The sequence below is a fragment of the Budorcas taxicolor genome, chromosome 8, assembly GCF_023091745.1.
Source record: "Budorcas taxicolor isolate Tak-1 chromosome 8, Takin1.1, whole genome shotgun sequence".
NCBI lineage: Eukaryota > Metazoa > Chordata > Mammalia > Artiodactyla > Bovidae > Budorcas > Budorcas taxicolor.
In genome coordinates, this window is record NC_068917.1 from 87,207,564 (window position 1) to 87,225,064 (window position 17,501).

The 17,501-nt window shown below is 54.5% G+C and overlaps 1 protein-coding gene across 1 annotated transcript in view; it reads left to right on the forward strand.

The window, feature by feature from the left end:
* The first annotated feature begins 203 nt into the window (after window positions 1-203).
* WNK2 (WNK lysine deficient protein kinase 2) overlaps window positions 204-17,501 on the forward strand; it is a 147,834-nt gene continuing 130,536 nt past the window's right edge. Inside the window, exons 1-2 of the mRNA XM_052645256.1 lie at window positions 204-374; window positions 947-1,620. Coding sequence (XP_052501216.1) covers window positions 949-1,620 — 672 coding nt within the window. The 5' untranslated portion in view covers window positions 204-374; window positions 947-948. The remainder of the gene's footprint in view (window positions 375-946; window positions 1,621-17,501) is intronic.

The window sequence follows — 17,501 nt, forward strand, 5'->3', positions numbered from 1 at the left end:
GCAGCGGGCCCGCGCGGCCCCGGGGGCTGGCCTGCAGGTGGCCGCGCGCGCCCGAGGACAGGTGGGCGTGCCAGGCCCCGCCCCGCCGCGCCGGCCGGGGGCGGGCAGCCGAATGCCCCGCCCTCCTCGCGCGCCGGGTCGGATCCCGTGCCGGAGCGCAGCCGCGCGGAGCCGGAGCAGCACGCGGGAGCGCGGCCCCGGCGCCGGCCGGCCAGAGGGAGTAGCGTCGCGCCCTGGTGCCGAGGGTGACCCGGGCCTGGAGCGCGGACCCGGGCCCTGAAAGCTACCCAGACCGAGCGCGGATCACGGCCCTGAGAGCGGCCTCGCTCGACCCTGCTGCCGGGCCGCGGGCATGGACGGCGCCCGTTCGCCCTGTGAGTGCAGAGCCCCCCGCCCGCTGCCTTTGTGTGCGCGCCGCGTCGCCGCAGCCCCCTCCCCGCGCGCCCCTCCTGCGCCCCGGGCCGCGTCCTTTGTGGAGCCGCCGCCTGGCCAGTACCTCCTTCTTCCCCAATCTCCTTCGCCCCTCCCCGGCCCAGGGTTGAGCAGGGCACGGCGCCCCCACTCCCCCAGCCCCGGCCTCCCGGTCCGGTCTTCACTATCTCCACCTCCCAGGGACATCCCAATAGGCCCCTTTCCCCGCGGTTGGGCAGGGCACAGGTGTGCTCTCCTCGGCCTCCTGGTCCCCTCTGCAGCCTTCCCCGGTCCCCCGTGAGACAGCCCTGCAGGGCTCCTCCGCGGCCCAGGCCTGAGCAGGGCACGGCCCCCTCCCACCCAACCCGGCCTCCGGGTCGGGTCTGCAGCCACTCCCCACGGACAGCTCGGCCGGTCTCCCTCCGCGGCCAGGGAGGGCAGGGTGCGGACTCCGGGGCGGTGCTGTTTCATCCCGCGGCCCGGGCAGGTGCGGCGAGGCCAGCACTCACACGGCCCTGTGTGTCCTTGCCCGCAGAGATGGACGACGATGGCGGCCGCCGAAACGCCCCGGGCGCACTGATGGAGGCCGGGCGCGGTGCGGGGCCCGCGGGCATGGCGGAGCCCGCGGCAGTGCCGCGGGTGCGGGCGGCGCGGCCGGGGCCCCAGCGCTTCCTGCGGCGCAGCGTGGTGGAGTCTGATCAGGAGGAGCCGCCGGGCCTGGAGGCTGCCGAGGCGCCGGGCGCGCAGCCCCCGCAGCCGCTGCAGCGCAGGGTGCTGCTGCTATGCAAGACGCGCCGCCTCATCGCCGAGCGCGCCCGAGGTCGCCCGGCCGCCCCGGCGCCCGCCGCGCCTGCTGCGCCGCCGAGCAACCTTGCCGACCCCGGCCTGGAGCCGGCGGGAGCGCAGGAACCCGGCCCGGACCCCGCGCCCGCTCCCGTGCCCGCCCCCGACGGCGGTCCCCGTGAGGAGACAGCGGTCACGAGGAAGGAGGACACGGGGGCTCCCGAGGCCAGGCCGGAGCTCGGGCGCGCACGCCGGGAGGAGCCCGAGGCGGAGGAAGACGACGAGGACGACCTGAAGGCTGTGGCCACCTCCCTGGATGGCCGGTTCCTCAAGTTTGATATTGAGCTTGGCCGCGGCTCTTTCAAGACGGTCTATAAGGGGCTGGATACGGAGACCTGGGTGGAGGTAGCCTGGTGCGAGCTGCAGGTGAGGGATGCGCTGGCCGCAGGTGGGTGGTGGGTGAGTGCAGTTCCGGCATGGCGCCATGCCTGGCTTAAGCCAACCCTGGCGGCGGCCGTCTGTCTGTCACTCTCTGTATGGGTGGTTGGTTGTGCTGGCGGTCTGTGTGGTGGTTTGGGTGATGGAGGTCGGACCTCCCAGTGTGCGGTGTGTGACTGTGGCACGATGTGAGCCCGTGATGAAGAGTGGGCACTTGGAGGGTGTGTCTTCCAGTGTGTGTTAGTGCTGCTCTTCTGGGCTGTACTGACACAGACAGTGGGTGTGGGGGCTTCAGAGCCCTGTGTCCAAGTGGTCACAGGGTGGTTTGGGGGACTCTCAGCTGCTCATAAATGAACAGCTTCCTGTATCTTGCAGAGTGTAGAGGCCTAGTTGGGGATATCTGAGGGGCTTCCTTTGACCTGGAGTCTGTCTACAGTGAGGCCTGGGGGACAAAACTTGGAGGTGTTGTCACTAGTTAGTTCACGATGTGGATGTGTGAGAAGTCCTAAAGTCAAGTCATGCAAAATGCAGGTGGGGTTTTGTTTTGTTTTGTTTTGTTTTTGTGGATATAAAGGCTCTGGACATGCATTTTTCATAACCTTGCCCTCCTGTTGGCTGTGTCAGCCCCAGCCCTAGAAGATTATATAAATGGTAACTCAAGCTGCCCTGGGCCAGTCCTGGAAGCTGGGGCAGCGCCTGTCACAGTGGGTGTTTATGGGCCCTCCCTTGTTTGGGGGAACAGCTGTCAGGCACTGGGCTGGCCTATGCGAGAGCTGGCCATGCGGGTGTAAGCCTACCTCAGCACCCTGTAAAGTTATAATAGCTGGGCCTGCCAGTCCTGACGCAGGCTGCCTGCCACACTGCAGGCAGCTTTCCTTTTTGGCTCAGAAATGGGATTTGGTTGCTTTGTCCTCTGGGCCCCTGCAGGGTGGCCTGTGTGTGTGTGTGTGTGTGTGTGTGTGTGTGTGTATATGTGTGTATATGTATATGTGGAGCTGGCTAATGTGTCCAGTGTCCACCTGTCTTCAGCCTTTCTCCTGACACAAAGAGCTCTGGAGCCTACCCTTCCCCACAGCTCCTTGGTTCTTCTGTGGAAATACAGATTTTTCATGGTGAAGCCAGTGGTGGTCTCTTGAGACCCTATCCCTCATGGCTGCAGGTTCTGGGCCCTGCTGAGGGCTGGCCTCAGTGGTCTGTGATCTGGGGCCCTTGGGATGGTGTGCCGGGATGGCACAGTCGTGGGCTGGGTATCACTGCTGTGTGTGAACACACAGGAGAGAGGGGACCCGGAAAGGGAAGATGGGAGAGGAAAAAGGACTCCTGATTCTAGAGTGCGGTCATGTGCCTTCCCTCCCTCCCTCCCTTCTTACGCTTGCCAAGTGGCCTCGTGTGGTACTCCAGGCACCCACTGGTGCTCTGCCACGGAATGCCTCTGCAGAGTAGAGGACAGGAGTGGGGTGCTGCAGCAGGCAGGAGCTGAGTTAGACCTCAGCAGCAAAGCCCAGCTGATCTCGTTGAGGCGCTGCAGGCTCATGTGACCCTTGGAGGAGGTTGTTAATTCCCATTCCCTTTAAGGCAAGGCAAGCTGTTCTGCCTCTGGGTCCCTGAGCAGAGCAGCACCAGAGTGTAGCTATCCAGGGGGCCTTTCCTCCTGTCCTCTTGGTGGGAGTGGGAAGGTGGGAGATTTGGCTTCTACTCTGTCTGGTTTTGCTTCTTCTACAGTAATTACTGGGGGCCCCATGCCAGCCAGAAAACTGTTCCTGTATCTCCGCTAAAAAGAGGGCTGATGGTGCAGCATTTGGGTTCAGCTGCTTTCTGCTGGGCGGGTCTGAGAGGGTTTTACACCAAATGGGGCTGGGACTCAGCTTAGGGCAGCAGCCAGGCGTCTGCTGTGTGTACTCTCCTCTTTACTAAACAGGAGGCTGCTGTTTCGTTTGGTTGTTGAGCGCCCACCAAGGTCACCTGTGAGGATCCAGATGATAGAAAGGATGGCAGCGTTGTGGGAAGAGGCCACCAGCCGTCCTTAGGAGAGGAGAGAAGGGTGGAGGGCAAGGTGCCGAGTCAGTCCTCTTAGATCACCAAGCATCGGGGAGGGTGACAAGTGACCTGCTGGCTTTGTGTGTGGGGAAGGGGTTTCCGAGTGCACAGGGTGGAGACGTTCATCTTCCACCCAGCACCCAGAATTCCCCGGCATTAGGGCTCCGGGGAGGGTGGGTTGCCGGGAGCATTGCCTTCAGTTCGGGGTGCTTTGCAGGATTCCTCCTGCTCTCCAACCTTCCCTTCCCCAGTCCCCACAGGCTCCTCAGCAGGCAGCTTTGGAATGCCCTGGAAATCAACCCTCAAAAGTCTGCTTCCTCCTCTCAACCTTGGGGTCGTGGGAGATGTTGGCACCTGCCTGCCTCCCCCAGAACTGAGACAGTGTCACCTTTCGATTTTTCCAGGGTTCCCTACCGAGGGAAGGAAAGGCTGCATTTTTGGACCTAATAAGTCTGGCTTGGAGGATGTAAGATCCCCATGACTTCCAGTTTCCTCCTAGAATTTAGTTCTGAAAGAGCTTTGCGGAAAGAGCAATACGTGTTCACGTCACAGTGAAGCGCAACGATATGTTTTTACCTCCCGAATTCTCCAGACATTCAGAACTGATACAGATTTTGAGGGGGAAGCCATTTTAAAGTGTTACCTCCCCTTCTGTTTTATTTTCAATGAACGTGTATTTCTGGTACCAGGACATGTTACAGTAGCAACAGGGACCTAGAACCGCTGACTTTAACTCACGTTTCCCACGTCTGTGTGGCCAGCTCTGGCCCCTCTCAGACCCCATCCTATCAGACAGTGCATGGGATAGCTGGGGCTTCTGGTTGACTCTGGGTTGCCGTGGAAGGATAGATGTGGATCACTGACATGGTCCCAAGGGACCCAGGCACCCTGTTTCACCTGCTGATGCCGCCGAACCTTGGGCGGGGCCTTGGAGCAGAGAAAATGCAGCCACCCCAGATCCCGGCCAGTGTCCAGAAGCCTCGTGGGAGATGGCCTTTGGACCACCTGCTTAAGCCTCTTTCTCGAGAACTTGGAAGGAACCTTGGTTTTCAGCCCCCTTGGTCAGTACTGCCCCTCCCGGCAGCAGGCCCCTGCATCCAGGGAGACAGGTCTCAGGTGCCGTGTGCTTCCTCCTCCCCACAGAAAGCTGCTGTTACAGGGCTGGGCGCTGCCTCCAGGGGATTCCACCTGGAGCTCATGTTTCCTGCTCTTGTTCCTGGCCTGCGCCAGTGCGGGAGACATTTTGCCTCATGGAGGTGTCAGCTCTTGACCTTTCTGGAGTACTTGAAGGGGCTTTGAGGGCCATGGGAGCCCTAAAGAGATACCATAGGGCCTGAGTCCCCATCAGCCAGGGACGGGTGCCTGGGTCCCTCAGGTGTCATCATGAAGCTGTCCTGCTGGTTGGTACTGCCCAGAGGTGACTTCACCCCCATGGGCTGGTGATGGCCTGGACTCCAGGCCTGGGAGTCGTGAGGACCGCAGGACCTACTGCCATCTCCTTCCTGTGGCCGTGGAGGACTCGTGTTCCCAACCCACCCACTCCAGCCAGACCTCTGTCCCATTCGCCTCCCCGTGCCCTGGATGTGGATAATGCTTCTAGGGGTCTGTCGGGTGCAGCCATTTGAGCATGCTGGTCCCCTTACTGTCCTCAAAGGGTGACCAGGTCTTCCTGCCGTTGGTGTGGCCTGGAACCTCTCCCATGGCTGTACTGGGTGCTGAACTCATACTCTGATCATACAAGCGTACCGTCATCTTTCATGGACAGACCAGGCACGTGTCCTGCTGTGCTGGACAACCTCAGGCCTGGGATTGAGAGGTGTTCCCTGTGGCCTCCAAAGCAGACTCAGGTGCTGCCTCATCTGCTTTCAGAGGAGCCACAAGCAGCCGGATCCGGCTGACATGGGGAGTCAAGGGGATGTGCAGAGGAGATGGTGCTTGCTTGCTGTAGTAGGATGCTTGGGTGCTGTGCTTAGTCCCTCAGTTGTGTCCGACACCTTGTGACCCCATGGACTGTAGGGCTCCTCTGTCCATGGGGGTTCTCCAGGCAAAAATACTGGGAAGCCATGCCCTTCTCCAAGTGATCTTCCCAGGCCAGGGATTGAATCCAGGTCTCCTTAATTGCAGGCGGATTCTTTACTGTCTGAGCCACTAGGGGTGCTTAGAAAGGGCTCAGCTCAATTTGATTGGCAGTCACTGTACTTTTTTATTTTTATTAAAAAAGAAATCTTTTAAGAGCTTAGTTTTGTTGCGAGAGGTGTAATTTGAAAGCAGCTGGGTGTTGGCACTGAATTTGCTTTCTCAAATGACGTTCCATGTGCCACCTTGACCACAGTTCTCGTCTGGTTGGTGAGAAAGGTGGGTGCCAGTTGCCTGAGAAGCCTGTGGAATGCACTGGGGAGGGGCCCACCAGTGCTGAAGTGTTCACGTCCAGAACCCAGAGGGGCCTCCCCTGTCCCCAGGCTTTGTTGGGGGTGTGGTCAGAGTGTGGTCAGCAGTGATGGACAAGCAGCCTGAACTGTGGGTCACCACTGTGGGCACATTGGGCATTGTGGCTCATTCCCCGTTGGAAGAAGCTGCTTCTCTGGCTAAGTATGTGTGTCCCAAGGTGTTCTCAGGGCTCTGGCATATACCAGGCTGAGCGTTTCAGGCCTGAATTGCCCACTGACTTGGAGCCCAGAGGGAGGATCCTCAGACTGTCTAACTTGAGTGGAGGGGTAGTGGGCATTTCTCCGCCCCCTGTGCCATTTCAGGTGGTAGCTGGGGTGTAAGTCTGAGGTGGGTGAAGCTTTGCTGGTGGACTGTTACGTTAGCCGGAATAGGATGGTGGCAAGAGAAAGAATTGCTGAGAGGAGGGTAGAGAGTGGATGTTCAAGAAGGTTCCCAATGCTGGGTCTTGTGTCTGGGCTCAGCAGTGCAGGGTGGTGTGGTTTATTGGTTCAGCTGGCGTTTTTTGAGCACATGAGCTGGTTCCAGCCCTGGGATACTACAGGGAACAGGAGCATCTTGATGGGAGAGCCAAGTTCTCTCGGAGGAGGGGGTGTTTGCGAGAAGAATGCAGGAGGCAAGAGAGTGAGTCTGTGGAGAGACTGTCCTGCGGCCCTGGGCTGGCTGGCCTTGTTGGGTGCCTGCCACTCACCTTTCAGAATGGCTGACTCTAGTAGCCCTCTGCCTGGCTGTAGGCATCTCCTGGGGTTGTTGGCTTGGGTTGGAGCTGGATGATGCCGGAGGTGACACCACAGAGCTCCAGGTCACCATTTTGAAGCAGGAGAACTTGACCCAGTCCTGCAGGAGTTTGGGCCATGGGCTTGGATCTCCTTTGTGGTCTGCCTTGGCTGAACAGTGAGATTGGTGCTGGCATCTGCCTGAGGTGGTCGGAAGGCAGGGCACACTGTGTGAACCCACTCTGGGAGCAAGGTACCCTGCTGCATTTGGGTCCCAGCCCCACAGCTTCCCAGCAGAGAGCCCATAGAGAGGGCACCTGCCTCTTTGTACAATGAAAATAGTGCTAGCCAACCCTCACAGGGTTATGGGGAGTGTGGAGAAGTACATTCAGCACTGAACGTAGAGCAGGCACTCTTCTCACCCCATGTGAAGTCCCTCAGTCGTGTCTGACTCTTTGCAACGTCATGGACTGTAGCCTACCAGGCTCCTCGGTCCATGGGATTTTCCAGGCAAGAATACTGGAGTGGGTTGCCATTTCCTTCTCCAGGGGATGTTCCCGACCCAGGGTTCGAACCCAGGTCTCCCGCATTGCAGGCAGATGCTTTGCCATCTGAGTTACCTTTGGACCCACGCGTGTTGGTCTAAATAGTTTTAAGAAGCTGAGCTTGAGGTGGAGAGCAAGCTGTATCTGGAGGAGCAGGGAGGCCTGCCCGAGGCTGGAGGGCCTGTGCCTCTGCCTGAACACCTGGCTGCTGCCGCCTTATCATCTGAGCTGCAGATAAGGAAAGGGTGTGAACGAAGCAGCTGCACTCTCCCAGAAGCAGATTAGGATCTGCTTCTGGGCACAGACAATGCAGGAGCTGTGTTTTGGGTGGAGAGGCTCCCTTGGTGAGGATGCCGAAGCCCAGTCTGTCTGAGGTTGGCAGCCTGAGTCAGCTGTGGGTTTTCATCCTTCAAATAGTTTTCAAATCCAGATCTGCTCCTGACTTAAATTCTAAGATTTTCTGGAATACTTGATCACTGCCTTCAATTTATGTCAGCATTCTCTAGGTAAATGTTAAAGTTTTTAAAAAAGAATTGAATAAAAGAGGCAGTGTGGTATAGAGAAATAGATCATTGAAACAGAATAGAGAACCCAGAAAGAAATGCAAATAAATATATGACCTGACCTTTGACAAAGGAGCAAAGGCAACACAATGGAGGAAAATGGGTCATTACAACAAACAGTGCTGGAACAACTGGACATCCACATGCAAAAAAAGGAATCTGTACTCAGACTCTATACCTTTCAAAAAAGTTCACTCACAATGGCTCATAGACTTAAATCTAAAACACAGAACTATAAATCTCCTGGAGGATCACATAGAAGAAAACAGGTGACACTGAGTTTGACAATTACTTTTTAGATACAGCACCAAAGATATGATCTGTGAAGGAAAAACTTTTTAAGTTCAACTTCATTAAAATGAAAAACTTCTGCTCTGCAAAGGCCTGTAAGTGAATGAGAAAACAAAACGCAGACTAGGAGGAAATCTTTGCCAAATGCATATCTGATAAAGGGCTGTTACCCGGAACCAGGGAGTCTTGCATTGCAGGCAGATTCTTCACCGTCTCAGCCACCAGGGAAGCCCCAGAATACTGGGTCTCTTAACTCTTAAGACTTAACAATAAGATATCAGACAACCAGATTAAAAAATGGGTCAACTATGTTTTTTATGAGTCAGGGAAGGTGAACACAGACGCACAGTCTTCTTGTTTCTGACCTTGGCTTCTAGAACAGAGGGAAGCTCCTGAAGGAAAAAGTAGGATAAAGACCTTAACAAACATCTCATCAAAGGAGGTATACTAACCATTGAACAGATACATCATATTTCACTGGGAGAAATGCAAATTAAAATGAGATACCACTAAACAACTATTAGAAAGGCCAAAATCCAGAACATGGCATCACTGAGTGGCAGTAGTGGTAAAGAACCTGCCTTCCAGTGCAGGAGATGCAAGAGACGGGTTCGATCCCTGGGTTGAGAAGATCGCCTGGAGGAGGGCATGGCAGCCCACTCAAGTATTCTTGCCTGGAGAATCCCATGGACAGAGGAGCCTGGTGGGCTACAGTCCGTAGACTTCAGTGTCTTAGCACACGCATGCACGGCATCATCAAATGCTAACAAGGATGTGGAGCAGGTGGAACACTCATTTATTGCTGGTGGGAATGCAAAAGAGTACTGCCATATACTCTTACCATACAATTCAGCAACCATGCTCCTTCATATTTACCCAGATAAGTTGAAAACTTACGTCTGCATAAAAACCAGCATGCAGATGTTTGTAGCAGCTTTGTTCATAATTGCCAAAACTTGGAAGCAACCAGGATAGCTTTCAGTAGTTGAACAGATAAATTATAGTACACCCAGATAGTGGAATATTATTCAGTGCTAAAAAGAAAGGAACCATCAAACAATGTAAAGATACGGGGGAATCTTTTTTTTTAACTTATTTTAATTGGAGGCTAATTACTTTACAACATTGTGATGGTTTTTGCCATACATTGACATGACTCAGCCACCGATGTACATGTGTCCTCCATCCTGAACCCCCTTCCACCTCCCTCCCAATCCCAACCCTCTGGGTTGTCCCAGTGCACCGGCTTTGAGTGTCCTGCTTCATACATCAAACTTGGACTGGTGATCTATTTCACATATGCTAATATACATGTTTCAATGCTATTCTCTCAAATCGATATGTATGAATCTTAAATGCATATTAGTAAGTGAAAGATGTCAATTTGAAAAGTCTGCATACTATATAATTCCAATTACATGGCTTTTTGGATAAGGCAAAGCTTTATGCAGGTCTCCTGTGTTGCAGGCAGATTCCTTACCGCCTGAGCCATCAGGGAAGTCCATAATGATGGATACATGTCATAAATTTGTCCAGACCCAGAGAACGTGCAACACCAAGAGAGAACTGAAATATAAAATATGGACTTTAGTTAATAATAATTTATCAACATTGACACATCACTTATAACAAAGTACCACACCAAAGCAAGGTGTTAATGATAGACAATACTGTGCAGGTATGAGGGCATATAGGGGAACTCTTGTTTTCTGCTCAGTCTTTCTATAAGCTGAGAATGTCTTAAAAAAAATAGTTTATTAATTAAAAACAAAACAAAGCAGTATAACAGCTACATTAAAGAAGTTTGCAGAAATGAAAAAACTCATAATTAAGTGATTATAATTACTTATTTTTGCATATTACCTTCAAGTTCTTATTTCACCATATATGGCTTTTATAAATACCATTATAGTCTCTAGGTGTCATTGCTTTTAAAGTTGATCTTTATGTTTCTGAGTGTTTGTTAATCCTATGTATTGGTTTGCAAGGAGAGTCTGTGGTTTAGGGTCCATTCCTGTCTTTGTGCTTCCTGTTCTGGTCCTCTTGGAGGGGTTTTCCAGAAAGCCCTGCTCAGCTGTGCTCTGAAGGTAGGGAGCAGAGTGCAGCCTGGGCAGAGTGTCCCTAACCATGGCAAGGTGTTCTTGAATTGTGGGCTCCCTAAGCATCTGCTTCCAGGAGCTTCTGTGCTCCTGGAGTGGTCTTTATGCACAAATCAGGAGGGTCTAGACAGTGGACCCCCTCATGCCCCACCTCCCTAGGGACCAGGGATGGCCAGCTCCTGAGCTGGGATATTCCCCCGGTGCTCAGGAGTGGGGTCTTTTTGGTGGCTTCAGGAATTAAAGATGGCATGGCATGAACCCTGCCCAGGCACACAGGCAGAGGAGGTGCCAGATGAGGCCTGGTGCCCCCCTATTCTGGTGGTTTGCACAGAGCTGTCCTCACTTGGCTTTGGCAGGTGGGGGGGTTGCTCCTTGGCAGTGAGGTTCAGGCCTGACTATCGGCTGGCCATGAGCAGGATGTGGGCACAAGGGTAGGGAGGAAGCTGTGGTGTGGGGAGAACTTGAAATGGATGTGTAGACCCGTATGTGAGTTTATTAGGTCCTTGGAACCTTTGAGAAGTCTTGGGACTCTGTTTCCACTGATGAGAAGGAGACTCAGGGGAGGTGGCACTCTAAGCTCACACTAAGGGGCAGCAGCTGGTGGCATACCTCAGGCCTCTCCCCTGGATTGTCATTTTCCATGTGTGTTCAGGGGCTTCCCTGGTAGCTCAGCTGGTAAAGAATCCACCTGCAATGCAGGAGACCCTGCTTCGATTCTTGGGTTGGGAAAATCCTCTGGAGAAGGGATAGCTACACTCTTCAGTATTCTTGACATTCCCTGGTGGCTCAGATGATAAAGAATCCGCCTGCAATGCGGGAGACCTGGGTTCGATCCCTGGGTTGGGAAGATCCCCTGGAGGAGGGTGTGGCAACTCACTCCAGTATTCTTGGATAGAGGAGTCTGGCAGGTTACAGTCCATGGGGTTGCAAAGAGTCGGACACGACCGAGCAGCTCAGTATAGCACAGCACGTGTGTTCAGAGGGTTGCTGTGGAAAGGGAGGTATGACTAAATAGGCGTGGGGAATGCTGGGTCAAGCATGAATTGCTGTTGTGGGACTTCTCAGAGCCTTTAAAATACTCACTGTGTTGTGAGGCTCTCAATGGGGCATGGGAGGCCTTGTATCCCTTCCACCTTTTCTTTAGCTCTTTGAACATCTTGTGGGACCAGGATGGGCTTTGGGGGGCATCCTGTTGGCTGACTGTTGGTCAAGGTACATATATTCCTGTGGCATGTCTTGGCTTCCTTTCAAACACCATGGGAGTTCCCATCTCACTCACTGCTGGTGCTGTTGGCAGCACTTGGATCTAAACATGGAAAGCTGGCCTTGCCCTTGAGAGTTTCTACCTGTCTCAGGCCAGAAGCAGGACCTGTCCTCCTTCTTATGTCCACCCCCAACTCCCAGGCCTCCTGCTTTCCTGACTCTCTCTGTGCTTTCTCAGAAGTGGATAAACTGGGAAAAGTCTTAGCTGTAAGCCAAGTGTGGCTAAGCAGGGCAGACCTTTGATAATTCCCTGAATCTGAAATCTGGGGATGGCCAGTCCAGGACTTTAGAGACTCAACAGTGTCAATAGGGTACTTTCCTCAGCCTTGTTGAATTTGTCCCCTGTCTCATTGTCTCATGGTGGCAGAAAAGCTGCCATGGTTCCAGGTATCACAACCATATTTGAAGACAGGAAGCAAGTAGGTGGTTAGGTGGCAGTTAGGTAAGATGTCCATATTTTAATCCATAAAGGGAAATATTTGCCAGTAAGCTTCTTTGGTTTTTCTGGTTTACAGTGAGATAGTGTGGTCTCCCTTAGTTGTGAGGGCATCTGGGAAAGGCTTGATGGTGTAGATGGGTTGTGATTTGTTTCCTAGGGTGGGGCACAGTGGGTTTTGTTGGTAGAAAGGTGTGGCAGGCAGTGGGCAAGTGCAGAGGGGTGCCTTCCTGTGTCTGTCTTGGTTACCTTATCCTCCCAGGATCTGACTGGTGCTCATGTTTGATGAGGCCCTCCTCCACCTGGACCTGTCTTCTGGACAGAACAGCCCACATACTCTACTTCTTTTAGGTGCCTCCAGGGGCTGCTATGCTATACTTCTCCCACCTCTCACTTCCAAGAGTCTGTGGCTGGGATCCTGTGACCTGGGAGCTCTCTACATGCCCTCTTTCCTTTTTCTCTGAGCTTTACATTTCCCCACAAACGTTTTATTTTGAAAACCTTGGACAGAAGAGTTGAAGTTATCAGCTGTTAACATTTTGGCATGTTAGCTTTGTCTCTGTACCTCTGCATGTGTTTTATTTTGGCCCATATACAGCTTGCCCTGAACACTTCAGCACGTGTCTACTATAGGAGTGAGGATATTTTCCTGCAAAACCACAGCTCAGTGTCCCACTCAGGTCTAACTCGGATGCTGTCAGCCACACGTCTGATGTGGACTGTGCCTTCCTAATAGTTTTCCTGTTTGAATCCAGGATACAGCCAAGAATCATGCACTGCATCTGGTTGCTATGCTAGTTGTCGTCTAGAACGGTCCTCCCCCACAGCGTGCTGGCGCTGGGCCCCTCCAGCGTGTCGGGCTTGTGAGGATGGAGGGGGTTGTGGACAGTGGATGGGGAGGCCACTGTGAGCTTTTAGGGGAACATTTCCCGCTACCTAATTTCTGGGAGGGTGATGGACATGACCATGCGGAAACCTAAAAAAGGAAAAACTGCCTCAAATGTCTTTCCTCTGACATAGCAGTTTTCACTTTGGTACGTGCCCTTTTTGTCTCTCTTTTTATGTTCTTGGGTATTTTGCAAAGTCATAATTGTAGCGTTTGTACTGATGTGTGTGGTGATGGTGAGACACTGCATGCCTGCAGTTTCTACCTCCTTAAGTTTTGGTGAGAGCCCACCACAGGGATGAGTGGGTCTGCCAGCCTCCCTCTTCCCTCGGGGGTAAGTTCAGGGTGGTCTCACCCCCTGCCCTGCGCACAGCTGGGCCCAGGGTTTGGCATGCCCCTCTCATCTCCAGATTGGGGCCAGACCTGCCAGGGTGCCTGCCCCTGCACCGTGGGGGATGCAGCGTCTCTGCCCTGGTGCTGCTGCGGTCTCTGGGGCACCCCACAAGGAGCTGGCTGTTGGGCTGTGTCTCAAGCCAGGAAGATCAGCAATCCCCTGACACCTGCCCCAACAGGTTCTGAGGCATTTCTTCTCTTTAATTAAAAGTTTCAAGTGGGAGAATAAATTCGGCTTTTTTGGAAGAAGTGTTGTAAGCCTGAAGGGTGAAGGAGCAAGGACCGGGGACAGGGAGGGCAGTGGTGTAGTCCCCAGGTATATTCCTGGGTGTGGTGAGGGCCCATGTGTCCTTACATTTTAGAAATACTCTATCATCCTGAAGTGTTTTGTGGCAATAGAATTGACTTAAGGGGACTGCAGGGTCATTTGGTTAGCAGCAATGCGAGGGTCCTCTGCCACTGTTGAAAGCCTCCCACACCCCCCATCCTCTCAGGTCTTTGGGACCATCCTGTGTTTCCAGTTGGAAGCAGATTCCCAAAGGTCTAGGTCTTGATGGCCGCAGCCGCAGGCAGGGTGAGCTGGTTCTAGGGGACCCTGTGGAACAGTCTAGATGTCTGCATTGTCTCGGGCCCTGGGGACACAGGTAGCACCCCGCCTCTCCCTGGCTGTGCACTGGACCTGTGACATATGAGAGTGATCTGCTCTAACGTTTGCTGGGGGATGGTTGGTTGTGTTCCCCCAACCCCTGCCAGCGTAAGTCTTGACTTGGTCACCTGGACTGTTGGGCTCCTAGGGGGACAAAAGCTGCCCTCAGTGGTGGCTGTCTGTCTTTTGGCAAGCTTCTTAGGGGCATCTGGTTGGAGTGGTTCTGCCTTTGAGGTTTCTGGATGAGGACCCTGGGTTGAGGACATGGGCCCTGAACTGTGGACCTTGTGTGGGTGCTGAGTGGTCTGGACCCTGGTGCTGCCATGTGGGAAGAAGGTAATCAGGGGGGTGTTATTTCCATTTCACGGAGAGGGACAGCAGCTCTGTTGTGCGGGGAGGGTGGCGGGCTCCTGATGTCTCGGTTGGGTCCTAGTTTTCCCGTGGGGTGATGGTGAGCACTGAGGCTCCTCTGTCAGCACCGGTGTGCTGCTGTGAGTGATTTGGAGCCCCTCAGAGGGGGCTGGTTCCAGGGATGGCAGGGGTGTCCCCAGGCATTGGCGACCCTGACTGTGAGTGGGATTCTTGGCCAGTGGACCCACCTTCCCTACCTATGCTGACTCCTGGGGTTTGGGGCCCAGCCTCAGGAGGGCTTGCCTTGCCTCTGCCCATCTTGCTTAGTTGTCTTTGCAAGTTTGAGGTTAACATCCCTTGGACAGTACCCCTGGGGTACCTACAGAGCTAGTGTGGGTTTCTATGGCCCTTGGGTGGTCTGCCCTGGCTGGGGTCTGGTTGTTGTGGCTGCAGGCCCAGCTCAGCCGGAGGGGAGTTATGCACAGGTGACTGCGTTTGCTGTTTGTGAAAAGGTTAAAAGGGAAACTGGCAAGTGAATACATCAGCTAGGCATACTTCAGAGGAAGAGGACAGGGTGAGTTTAGGGAAAATGGTAAAACATGTTAAAAAACTATCGGAAATAAAATGAAGCAACAGCAGATGAAAATAAACGGTGAAAGTTTTTAAAGGGATACACGATACTGTTTGAAAGTAAAGGAAAACAAAATGCTGAATGATGGAGGGGCATTCATTCATTTTCATGGAAATCAAACTGCTGGAGCCCACAGAGCAGGTCAGTGTGTTGTGAGCCCCACCTGGCAGAGGAGACGTTTCCCCGTAACCCCGGCCCCAGGGCCCCTTGCCCGGCTGCTATCTTACGAATCGCCTGCCTGCCCTAACATTTCCTGCACGTAGATCACACAGTGTATGTTCGGCCTTTTGTCTGCTGCCCATGCACGTCAGTATGCCTCTGGGACTCAGCCCTGGCTGCACCAATCACAGCCAGTCTCTTTTCTGCTGTGTAGGTGTCCTCAGTCTGTCAGTCTGTGGACAGACTTGGGTGGTTTCCAGTCTGGACTGTAACGGATTGGAGGGAGGCCGCAGAGGCGGAGGTGGCGGTCAGGGGCTGCTCTCTCCTTGTCCTCAGCGGCATGAGGCCCCCTGCTTGCCTGGGCTCTCGTAGATGCCCACTCATGCCCTTGGTCTTGACTTCCTGGGAGTCCTGAGTATGGAGAGCCCTTCTGTACTTGCAGTGGGGTCAGCGTGGAGGCAGCCTGCCCTGGGCTCTGTGTCCAGACAGCAAGGACCCAGACCCATGGTGGGCATGCTTGTTCCGGTTGGAGAGAGCAGCTGCCTGGCAGGAAACCCCAGCCCTCTCGCCGCCCCGCCTTCTCACCTGCAGCTCCCCGTGTCCTGGGAAGCATGGTGTTTGGCTCACGGCTGGCCTGCCTGAGATGTCTGTCAGCCTCTGTAAATATTTGATGACGGCGATGATAAAAAACAAAGCCCTGCTCTGTTCCTGGAGGGGAGCAAGATGGTGACTCTGGAACGTTCTGGCCCTGCTGACTGCTTCCTGGAGAGGTTTATAGACGCATTTTTTGAGGCAGGCCCTTTGTGTTCTCAGTCTGGCAAGGCAGAACGGAGGCAGTGTAGCCAACTTTCCACCTGGAGCCTGGCTGGGCCTCTGTGAGTGCTGCTGGCCAGGCCGAGGCTCACAGTAGGATCTTGCCCTTCAGATGTGACCTGGGACAAACCCCTGGCCACAGGTCCTGGGGAGGAGCTCAGAGAAGCCAGGGGACTAGGATTTGGCATGGGCGCCAGACCTTATAGCAGAAAGGTTAGTGGCTGGCCAGTACTGTTGGGCCCTGTGGGCTTAGCTGGAGTGTCACAGGTATATCACATGCCTGCCCCTGTGGTCCTGCCCTTGTGGTCCTGCTCCCTTAGTCCTCCCCTCGTGGTCTTGCCCCTGTGGTCCTGCTCCCTTAGTCCTTCCCTCGTGGCCCTGTCCCCATGGCTCTGCCCTGTGGTCCTGCTCCCATAGTCCTTCCCTCGTGACCTGGATGTGGCAGCAGCGGCGCCTGACTCTGGCTTCCCCGCCACTGTCTGTTGCTCGTGTAGGCTGTGAGTGTGGTGAAGATGCCCCGTCAGGCTGTGCTGGCCTCTGTGTGCACTTAGACCTGTCGTCTTGGGTCTGTGTGCCAGAGTAGAGGCCTCCCTAGCCCGTGGGCGCTTCCGTGGGAATGACAAACCCTTTGAGGCAGCCTTGCAGAGGGGGAGCAGGCCTCCAGGGTTTTCGAGTCAGGGCCACAGCCCTACCAGACAGGGAAGGCCCTCTCTTTGGGTGGGGCAGGAACTGCTAGTGGGCCTCTGTGCTCCTGAGGGTGGAGGAGGGTGTTCCAGGTGGGTGTTTATGGCTGATGGCCTTTCAACGAAGGGTTTCTGCTGTGTTTTATCTTTGGAGGAGGGGAGATATTGTGGGCGGGGTGGGGGTAGGTATAGTTTGGTGGAGATTGAATTAACGAGGGTTTCAAAGGACCTTGTCTCTGAGTATAATTATTAATGGTCATGATAATAGCTATGGCAATTTCTTGAAAGCTCACCGAGGACCTGTGTTAATGTGTGTGCTTCTGTTTCTGAGTCCCGGTTGCTGCCCCAGGAGGCTGGTTTATCTTCTGAGGCCCAGGAAGGCTGAGCTTGCTGGAGCTGTCCTCCACTGCCCTGGGCTGCCTTTGTCTGGGATTCCTGTTGGCCACTCAGAATACTCTCAGTCCTGCTGCAGGGGCGAGGCGGGAGCCCCCGCTGCCTGGACCTGGAGGGGCCATTTCTGGGGGCTGTGGGAAGAGGGCCAGCCAGTCTGACCCAGGCAGGGGGGCAGGGCACTGTTGGGAGCCTTGAGCACGCTTTGCTGAACCTGGTTTGTGGTGTGAAGCTGGAGTGAGGGCCCCCAGGCCTGATGAGCTGGGTGTGGCTGGAGGAAGGTGTGGAGGCCAGGAGGGGGCTCAGGTCTTGGTAGCGTGGACAGATGGCCCCATGTGGGCAGTGATAGATGGGATGTAGATGGAAGAGGTCCCACGTGGGGCTTCCTTCTTCATCTAGAGAGGGAAAAGAGGAATTAAAAAGATGGTATTACCGCTTGAGTGTCAGTTGTGAGACTGGGTGATGGCGGGCTTGGGGAGAGATGTGTCTGGTGTGAGTGCTGTGGACAAGGGGCTCTGGCCA